The 10,954-nt window shown below is 27.3% G+C and overlaps 3 protein-coding genes across 4 annotated transcripts in view; 1 reads left to right on the top strand and 2 right to left on the bottom strand.

Moving 5' to 3' along the window:
• Window positions 1-1,126: 1,126 nt before the first annotated feature.
• On the top strand, window positions 1,127-6,302 carry LOC112694592. Its single transcript, XM_025570112.1, has 6 exons — window positions 1,127-1,820; window positions 1,891-1,989; window positions 2,966-3,092; window positions 3,153-3,295; window positions 3,367-3,531; window positions 6,213-6,302. Exons 1-6 carry the CDS (start codon window positions 1,573-1,575, stop codon window positions 6,247-6,249), a joined length of 819 nt encoding a protein of 272 aa, XP_025425897.1. The 5' UTR covers window positions 1,127-1,572; the 3' UTR covers window positions 6,250-6,302.
• The window catches only part of LOC112694590 (SWI/SNF-related matrix-associated actin-dependent regulator of chromatin subfamily B member 1), a 16,072-nt gene continuing 11,128 nt past the window's right edge, over window positions 6,011-10,954 (bottom strand). The window contains exons 4-10 of one of the 2 annotated variants that reach the window (XM_025570109.1): window positions 9,473-9,607; window positions 8,134-8,261; window positions 7,889-8,055; window positions 7,619-7,809; window positions 7,425-7,556; window positions 7,293-7,328; window positions 6,011-6,313 (exon numbers count right to left, since the gene is read on the bottom strand). In XM_025570109.1, coding sequence (XP_025425894.1) covers window positions 6,292-6,313; window positions 7,293-7,328; window positions 7,425-7,556; window positions 7,619-7,809; window positions 7,889-8,055; window positions 8,134-8,261; window positions 9,473-9,607 — 811 coding nt within the window. In that variant the 3' untranslated portion in view covers window positions 6,011-6,291. Of the gene's footprint in view, window positions 6,314-7,260; window positions 7,329-7,424; window positions 7,557-7,618; window positions 7,810-7,888; window positions 8,056-8,133; window positions 8,262-9,472; window positions 9,608-10,954 lie in introns of both variants that reach the window. The other variant, XM_025570110.1, reaches the window with a different exon arrangement.
• Window positions 10,313-10,954, bottom strand: part of LOC112694591 (5'-AMP-activated serine/threonine-protein kinase catalytic subunit alpha-like) — a gene marked incomplete in the record, with an annotated part of 987 nt that continues 345 nt past the window's right edge. Inside the window, 1 exon segment of the mRNA XM_025570111.1 lies at window positions 10,313-10,954. Coding sequence (XP_025425896.1) covers window positions 10,393-10,954 — 562 coding nt within the window.

The following is a 10,954-nucleotide window of genomic DNA, read 5'->3' on the forward strand; positions in this document are numbered from 1 at the left end:
ATATTCTAAGTACAGTATAGAGATTTTGAATACCTTTTTTAATATTTAATCTTATATTCTATATAATTACTAAAATTAGATTTGTATTATTTGTATTATTTTGTATCTAATTATTTTATTGACTTTTAAATATATTTATTTTTACAAACGATAGATAAATAACCATATTTTTTATAAAATAATGAAATTAAAGAGTTATAATGTAAATGCATAATGTCGTTCCTGAATAACAACCAACTTTATGAGCTTTCAATTCATCAGTTTAAGTTCATAATTTTTTTTATCATTTTTTCCATGTTATTTAAACCTTAAAAAACTTAAAAAAAAAATTTGCCTTGAAAAAAAAATCATGCATTGTAGGGCTAAAGTATCCTTAAAATACGGTAATTTAATATTTAGTGAATATTTTTAACTTAATTTAATACTAAATTTTTTTATAAATTTATTCAACTCTGCAATCTTTTTTATCTGCGAACTCGCAAATAAACATAGATGACGGCTCGAAAATTATTGTCGTGGACCCAGTTTCAATAGTCTCTATAATTGCGACTTACTCTCTCTGGCCCTCTTCATTCAACAAGCCGAAGCATCATATGGTTGAACCTATAGGGGGAGTCAGTTTTCACTGAAACGACGATCGTCATCAAAATAACTAAAATAGTATTTCCATCGAAATAACTATTTATAGGTTTTAGATTTTGTGGCCTTCAATTTATAATAATGAACAAAGATATTTGCTAGTTTTTAATTATAATTATAAGTTGTAATTATAAATATAAAATTTAAAATCCACTGGGTTTAGATACAGTCTCCTTATCCCACTCGACTACAATCTATTTAGTCTATAAATATTATAATTCGTATACAACTACTGTAATGTACCTACGTAGTTTGTGAAAATATTCATTGGAACTATACGGAGATAATAAAGCCAGTGTAGTATTCAATAACTGTTGCCACCTGCAATCCAAAGCAAAGGTCCAGACCGTTCAGAGGTGCTTGTAGCGTTTTGTTTCTGACGGTCTGAGGCATAGAATGGAAAATTCTAGAAATTCCGAGTAGCTTCGAGACTAAACGATCAGTGCGAGTAACATACCGTTATCAACAGCGGTCGATAATGATAACGTGTTGATATGCGCACTGGTCATCGTGTGTGCGACAAGAAGACCGAAAAATACCGAGTACTAACGATACGATTTCTGGAAAAAACGGTTAACAGTCAATCGGTGCCGGTCGTCCTCGGTCTACACCTCTGACGTTCTCCGTTCTCTCCGTCTCCGTCTTCTTATCCCGTTTTCCCGATCAGTGCTGCAGAAAGACGTACGCACGTCAACTTCTCTCGAACCAAGTACAAGACCGTTTGATGTTCCCGGCACGGCCGCCGAGCTCGCGGTCAACCGACGAATTGTGCTAACGGAACTAGACGCTGTTGCTGGCGGTTGCGGTCGACCGTCCGACGCGTCACCCGTTACCAGTAATCTCAGAGTCAGTTGTGGACGGAGGAGACGTCACCACAGCAGCTGCCGATTCGCCCCGTATCCCGGAGCTGGTGGCCAAACCACAGACGTGACTATGTTCAAATGGGGATATCCGTTGCCCGATGGTGGTGTGGCCGGCCGTGGCACTAACACCACCACCACTAGTAGTACCATGCTCCCTGGGTCCATTGTGCCGCCGCCTCCACCACCTCAGATGAATCATCATTCAACTAGTTTTACTACATTCACGCCATCCGACTTTCAGCAGTTTCCCTATACTTTTTCTTCCGTCTCTCCACCTACATACAGTTGGGCTAATACCAATAGCACAGACGTTATGAAGTATGTCATTCAGTCATGGGTATTGTTACCTCAGCAGCAACAATACTCATTGTTTTCTTTTTACTTTTAGGTTCACCGGAACGAGTAACCCATTGCCCCTGGACACATCTTCTTATCGGCCCTGTAACTTTGGATCGGTTCCAAAGCGAAAAATCGATTTGGATGCAGAGTAAGTTTTTTTTTGTGACTACCTATATATACTGGCTAAGGTAATTGATAGACCTAGAGATTTTCTAAAATAACTTATAATATATATATGTATTTCTTATGTTACCAATTGTTTATGAAGTACATAAACTAGTTTCTTTGATTATGAAAACTATCAATAAATTATTTTACAAATGTTTGTGTTAGAACATACATTTTTACTTTTCTTTGAGGTAACATGAGTATTTTATTTACACATCTTATAGGTGCCCTTTTGTCTAATTATTGTTCAAAAAGATTTTTTTCATAATTTCAAGTTTTCAATTTTGACATGAACATTAAGGACTATATTTACTTATTAAATTACAATATTCTATAACTAACCAAGTTAGCATGTTAGTCAATGCTAATTAACTTGCTAAGAGCTTTTATTTATTAGCTAATAATAGCAACATTTACTGCATTATTCTATATATATATATTTTGATTTAGTTTTAAAACCATCAATATTTTATAATTTAGTTGAATATAATATATGCAACATAATTTTTAGTCATTAAAAAAAAATGTTGTGTTGATTGTTACTACAGATTTTGTTGGGTCTGATTAGTTATAAGATCAATAGCATTGATGGCCAGCAGGGATTAATAATGAGTTATAATACCTCCCCCTGAAATGTCTCTCTTATTTTATAAAATATACAATTATTTTAAGACAGGTATAATGTTATACTATCATTAAACAATTTTCATAGTTTCAATAAACTTAAAACACATTTCTTATTTAACCTTATGTTTAATTAACTTATTAAAAAAAAAAAGTTGATACTTATGTAGGAAAGAATTTAAAATTTTTCTAGCTATGCCATTAAATGAAATAATAAGAATTTTGTATTTCTAATAATATTGTAATTATACAATTATTGTCATTAATTAACCGAACAATTTTTTAATTAATTTTGTCAGGTTCTTGAATCATTTATATTGCTATTCTTTTAGACTTCCACAGCCTCCCAAAATGCGAATAACAGAGGAAAAAGTATCTGCCAGCTTAAGAGATATGCACATTAGCAATGAATTTAAAACTCACAACTATTGTGTTAACAGTAATGTCAGTGATATGGATGTAAGTAAATATGTGTTGAAAATATTAAGAATACAATTTTCTTCATCATTTTTGTTATAGACAATAGAGAATAATTCAAGTGCTATGAATATTGTACCCATTGAAACGACCAAAACAGAAGCTCAGACTACATTAGTTATGTGTGAAGAATTACGAAAACTTAACAAAATTGATTCCATTGTACCTCAACCATTTCTTAGTGTGTAAGTTAATAAATAAATTATTAATTGTTATTATTTTTCAGTATTAAAATTTATATGTATTAATGATATAGAGAACGACCAACTAAAGCGGTTGTTTTGTGGAAACCTAAGCCTATAGTGGAAGTAATTCGTTCATATTCTGATTATAATACACCAAAGTCCACGGTAGTCATTACTGAAATCACTGATGAAGAAGCAATAAATAATGAAGATGAAATGTTCGTCGAAGAGGATAAGTGAGTTGAATATTTTAACTGTTTATAGTATTTTATTGTATATCAATTGGTAAAAATTGCCCACAATGTATTAACACATTAATAAGCCCAATTTTTTTACAGTATATATCGTAATTTTCTATCAATTAAAAAGCTATAATCATTTTCACTGCTTATTTGTTCTTAAGTTTGAAAATTAATTTATTACGATTAAGTATTAAATTATTGTTAATTTTGTTTTTAAGTTTTTGGGTTATAAATAGTCACTCACTGACTTATAGGATTTAGATATTAATCCAGTATAACTATTAAAATATTTAGGTATGTATGCTCTTTAATTTAAATCTTTGTAATATTAAAATATGAGTTGAGATATTCCATAATTTTTTTTATTTACCGAATAAAAAAAGATATCTTGCAATATAATTATATTTATATATTTTAAAACAATATTAAATAATAATAATCTTATTGGGTTTATTATTAAAAAACTAAGGTTTAAAATGGTAATATTTTTTTTTTTAATATTCAAAAATTTAACATTTGAGAATCAATCATACTGTTGAGATATCAGTGAAAATTAAATAAATATTTTTTCACAGTTACTTTTATAAAATTAATTTTTTGATATTTTAATGATATGTAAATGTATAAACTTCAGGACTTATAACTAGTAAAATCCCATTGTACATACATTTTAGATTAAAATAACTAGTTAACATTTTTATAGCTGTTTGAATAACTATATTTTTTTACAAAATAAAATATTATATTTGTTATTTATTACTTATTGCTAGGATTAGAACAATTATGCACTAAAATTAAGCACATAAAGTAGCAAAATTATATAAAAAAAAAAAAAATGCTTTTTAAACATTAATATGTTAAAATTTAGCCGAATATTATTTTTAATATCAAAAAATAACCTTATGATCACATTTTCATATGTTCAAATAAATTCATTCTTAGAATACCAAATACAAATATACATTTACTTAAATACTTAAATGTTAAGTACCTGTTAATATAATATTTCACTATGTACACAAATGTCTACTATATAAAATAATTTAATTATAAAAATATTTAAGCAGGTGCTAGTATCTAGTAATTGTTACGGTTTCTTAGCCACAGCAGTTGGCTGCAACTGATCGTTGTGTGTGTAATAATTTCTTACATACGACTGAATACTGTATCTGGCATTTATTTTCGGTTTAGTTCAGCTCAATATTTCGTTGTGAACACGCGTATTTTTATGCATATTATTTTAGTTGTGTACACACATATTTTTTTTTTTTAATTTATTATTACAAATAACTAAAAATGGAGCAATAAATTATAAGTAATAATATAGTTCATTGTTAGTTGTCAGTGAATAGTTTTTGATGTTTTTCGATTAAATTAATTCATTTATAAAAATATATAATAAATTTGTTCAGAATAAGATCACCATGTGACGCGCTCAATACACTGCCTCCAGAGCACTATGATTGTTAAATGCAACAATTATTGTATTAAACACATACATCGATCGGATGTTAGAAGGCATTTATTTATAAAACAATCAGTCGTGCGATCGTTGCGGCAATTGCAGCTTGGAAATTGTACCTTTATAAACAAGATTTAAGGTGCATTGTTTTAATTTTTATATACAGTTATTATTGAGTAGGGTCTCTCGTAGGTGAGTGGGTAGGTATTGAAAAATATACTTTACTCTGAAAATATTTTAGTTCGCTACATTACTAGTAACAGATTTTAATGATGTGAACATTTTTGTTGCTTAAAATTCAAGATGGATTTAGAATTTTTAATTTTTCAAGCAGATTTTGATTCTTTTTGTTATTATATAGCAATTAGTTAATTTATTTAAAAGCACAAGGGCTAATAATATAATTTACCGTTTATAAAATATTTTTTACCATAAAATATAACTCAAAAATCACAAATAACCAATGAAGTCTTAAAATAAATTGGATCAAATAGATTTTATTTATAAAAATATAAATAATATTTAATTATCTATTAATTTAAAAAATAATATATTTGTTATATGTTATAAATAGAATATTTTTTATGACTGAAATGTGCCCTTTTAATTATAACGCAAAATATATTATTAAAATTCATCGGCTTAGGTAGTTAAGATAATATTTTGAGAGTTAAAATATTAAACATTATGTTTAAATTTGTCTAATATAAATTTATATATAACCCATTAGAATTATTGATTAGGTAAGGTTATTCATTTTTCATAAAATATAATAGTACCAGATTTAGGGAAGGTAAGTGGGTATGCGCTTGCCCTAGACACTGTTGGTATAAAGGCGCTCTTCTTGAGTTAATGAAAAATAAAGTCATAAACATACACTGTACTTCCAACTATGTTAGGGTCCTGCATTTTTATTAGCTCCGGCATTGACATTAGTATGTACGTTGTATAGGAAATTATATAAGTAGTTTAAAGAGGAAATTGTTGGTTTATAGAACTTTCAACACTAACTATAAATAATTATTTTTATTTATTGTCAAATGTATTATACAAGTTTTTAAGTGGACAATATTGAGTTATAAGATCCGAAGAAAGTTCTGGAACATCATACAAGCAAATTTTCTTATTACCTACACAATCATTAGTTATCCTAAAAAACTTTTTTATATAATGTAAAATAAGTGTTTAATAATATTCAATACAACATTTTCAGCACTATCCCCATCGATGATGATGAAATGGAATTATGATGGAACTTGGACATATCACAAACAATCCTTAAATTTTTGGACTCACGGGAGACGAGTTAATTTACTGCCAAACAAATAAAATTTGGAAAAAATAATAATTAATATAAATAAGTTTACGTTTTCATAAGATTTTTTTTTAATTTTAAATAGTTGTAAGAAGAAAAATGTATATATATATATATTTTTTTAAATGTTAAGTGTGAGATATAATTAGGTAATTAATAATAATTATTTTGTAAAATGTATTACTTATTTTAACATAAATATTTTTTTGTAAATGAGATAGTGTATGATACTTTGGCTGAACAATAAAAATATGTTATTGGATATTATATACATTATGATTATGGTTAAACTCATATTATTAATCACTATGTATTATTTTTGTAAATAAGTCTCAAAATCAGTGTTATGAAGAAAAAAATAAAGTGGCGTATGTTAAAAATAATTTGTTAATACTACGGAAAGAAATGTGCGGGAAGTGTAATTAGGGGAGCAGACACAATTTTGATGTAATCAACACATGTATTATATATATATGTTATCATACATATTTATATTACATAAAAAATAAAATTAAAATAATAATAAATAATTAAATTTAAGTATTTCATACTTACAAAAGTGTAATAACTTATTGTAAATAATAATAAAATTAATTTGTAACAAGAAAACTCATACCAATATTTAAGATCTTTGGCTATTATGAATATTTCTTACACAATCCATTAATTTATTATGACTAGTAAGTCATTGGAAAATACATGTATATTTTTTTCTTGCAATTGTATGCAATTTAAATTTTATTTTATTAATAAACAGCAACAATAAAAATATAATTATCATGTTCAGATATACCTATAAAAATAGATTCTAATTGTATTAAGATTAATCAAATAATATTTCAACTCAAATGCACATATGAAACGAAAACACAATATAATTAACTACATAATTGTCATACGCCACTTATGTTAGTGTCATGAAGGGGGGTATTTTCTTGTTACTTACTATTTAAAATACTTAATAATGATTCTTATTACCATCCTGGTGTGGTGTTGGCTAATCGCCGCATACGCCTGGAATAAATACAAATATTGGTATTAGAATTAAATAACATAAATAATTTGAAAATAATTATAATTAAGTAATTATATTATAAAGTAGGTCCTTGCCTAGTATTCCTGTCCTGATCTCTGATCTTCTTCTCCATCTCTGCATCAGTTAAAGTCTCTAAAAATGGACTCCATTGATCAGCATCAGATGGAGGTCGAAATGGAGTTTCAACCACTGACAATGGTGCCTCACTAATCAAAAGTAATAATAACAAAATTTAACAAGTCTAGTAGAACAATTTAAAAAGTCTTACCTAAAAGCATAGGTACGCTGATGCCAGCTTAACTGTCCTCTGATAGAGTATGCTATTGCTGTTACAAATTCACCACCAAGACCAAGTTCGGCACATAATTTCATGGCAAATTGTTCAGGTGAATTGTCTTTTTCTCCCATATCCCATTCCACTTGGTCCACTAATGATGTATTACCTACATGAATATTTAACTGGAAAAAACAGAAAATAATATTTTAATATTTAAGATTCGTATTAAACAATAAAATACAATTGTAAAAACATACATACTTTTATTATTACTCTTTGATCATGTTGTTCATCTAATATATTATCATTATGAAATGCTTCAATTTGCTGGCGTATAGATTGTGCAATGGCTGGTACAAAAGGTAATGGGTTTAAATCTAAATCATCACAGAGCACTTCAGCAAACTGTTCTGGAGTTATTAAACTTTCTGAAATCAATCAAACTATTTGTCAAAACATACTAATACATTTAAAAATGATTGATTGCAATTCAATTGTTAATATACCGTTCTTATTCCAAGTAAACGTATCTCTCAATTTTTGTCCTTCAATTTCCATATCAAGTCTGATAGGAACTAACAGCTCTGAAAAATTGGCATTCTCGTGAATGTTTGCCGGTTCTGTATCATCATAGCTGAGATAACAACAAAATTAAAAGAATATGTATAATAAATAGGGTTCAAGTTTGAAGGCAATATAATCAAGAAAAAAGCATTTAAAATGTGGAAAAAGGTTAAAAAAGGTATTTAATTTACATAAAAAAAGCAATTAAAAAAATTATTTCAAAATTAAATAGTCTAACTAGTTAGTAATAAAAAAAATTCACTATCATGTTCTTAGATAAACTATCTTTAGTAAAATGTTGACGGTTTGGGCTTAAAATATTATTGCATATAGAAAATGATTTTTCGATGTTCACTGAAGTTATTGGGCAGTAATTCATACATAAATAATTATTAAATTAAGAATACTAATAATTAAAAACATACCATAGACCAGTGTTTCCCAACTAGTGTTCCGCGGAACCTAAGGGTTCCGTGAGAAATTTGGGAAAATATAAATTAATTAGCAATATTTTGATTTGAACATAGAACTCAATATAAAACTGGAATTGACACATTTCCCGATGTGTGGTGCGTAGTTTGTAGCTTTTCGGCGTATACAAAGACTAAGAATAAGTTTCAAAATCAACTGAACGCGGCTTCGGACTTACGAATCCAACTTTCAGGAATAACTCCAAATTTAAAAACAGTTATGAAAAGATTCCAATCTTCTCATTGAATCTATCTTAGAGGTAATGAGATATAAATATTAAATTTTAAGCTTTGATATGTAAGAGTACATTTATAATATTATAATAGTAATAAACAAAATAAAATGTTAAAGCCGTCTTGTTTTTTTTATATTAATGACACTCTTGTGCCGGAAGTGTCCGGTAACCCACTCATTTAAGTATAGAAAACATATGTCTGTATTAATATTATAGAAAAAATATTGGGGTTCCACAAAACGTTCAATCTCCTGCTAAAGTTCCACGGGTAAAAGAAGTTGGGAAACACTGACATAGACAATGCACCATCTTCACAAGCTCTTATTGATTTATACCGATAATACCTAAGCTGTGTAAAAAATTATTAAATCAATTGAAAATCAAACACAAAAAATGTATTTATAAGTAAAAGAGCAAAAAGGTATTTATAAGAAAAAAAAGGAAACAAAAATACATCTATTATATTGGATAGTAAATGAAACATATTTTTATTATTATTAAAAAAAAAGGCTTTTGCCTTCAAATCAGAACCCCTAATAATAATAATAATAATTCAACCATTGTTAGGTACTTACCATAGTGGAAATGTTCTGACTTTTTTTTGTATAATCCTATTGCGGTTAATAGGTGTAGCCTGAGGAACAGCATCTAAATGAGAACTGTTTGGTAATGATGGAACCCATGGTACTGACTTTTTTCCTTTAGATTCTCTAAAATTTGAACATGTGTTCTTATTAATATTTTGTTACCTTGTATTATTTTATGTCATATAACAGTTTACTTTAAATATATTTCTATTAAAAGCTGCAATATTACATATAAATATTAAAAATTTCATAGGATTTTTTTAAAAAAAAAGAGGTGTTCGTTTTGGAATAAGTAAATCATTAACTTTCATAATTTTTAGGAATCCACAATTGTAATGTAGTTAACAATAAAAATAAATGAATTTGATTAAACTATCCACCACAATCGTTACAATAGTTCTAGTAACATTTTAGGATTCCTATTCAAGGTATGCAATTGTAATAAAATCTAAAAAATTCAGAGAAGTGAAAACACGACTGAAAAGAAAAAGTTTTAACCATGCATCACTGTGGCTTTAGTAAACGATTATTTAATAATAATAGTAAAGGTAGTGTATAATCATTAAATTCCAAAGTGAACCACTAGAAAAAATTTGTAAAATATGCACATAATTGAAAAATTATCAATATATTAAAAAAATGATAATATTTCAACATATTGTATGTATACATATAATTCTACAGACTTCTTTAAAATTATATCTTTATTATTCAGGTAAAATAACAATAAATAAAATACTTAAATACAATTAATAATACAGTAATTCAATATTTCTTTATTAGCTACATGAATGATAAACTTCATATTTTGTATTAAATAATTTGGCTACGCTAATGTATATTAGAAAAATTAATATAAAATGTGTACAATACTTAAATTATGTATTGAGTTAATAAAATTACTGTGATTAGTTACACTTCATTTGAGGTTCATCAAGTATCTTTCCTGTCAATTGTAGAATTTTTATCTTAAAATATCTTTTTTGAGTAGAAGTCATAGATTTCATATCTGATAAGATGCTCCTTAAAAAAAACATATCCTCATCTTCTTTGAAGACATCTAAAAATAACGAACTCATATTTTTTGAACCAATATGTTTTTTTAATTCAATAAGAGACATTTGATTTGAAATATTTTGATCGTATAATTTGGGTAAACTTTTAGATGCTTCATTAACAGATTGTGAAACAATATGTCTTTTTTTATTGACATGAAACCTTTGATTTAAACTTGATGATAAGTCCGATTGAATGGAACTTGGACTTGAAGAATCTTGACTATTTACATTAGGTAAATCTAATGATTCACTATCATCATCATCTGAATTAATACGTCTTTTTCTATTAACACAACTTTGATTTGAATTTGATGATAAGTCTGATAAATTGGAACTTGAATTTGAACAATCTCGATTATTTACATTAGGTAAATTTAATGATTTACTGCCATCATCATTTGAATCAATATAT

This window comes from Sipha flava, unplaced genomic scaffold (genome assembly GCF_003268045.1).
Source record: "Sipha flava isolate LNK unplaced genomic scaffold, YSA_version1 131_pilon_pilon, whole genome shotgun sequence".
Lineage (NCBI taxonomy): Eukaryota > Metazoa > Arthropoda > Insecta > Hemiptera > Aphididae > Sipha > Sipha flava.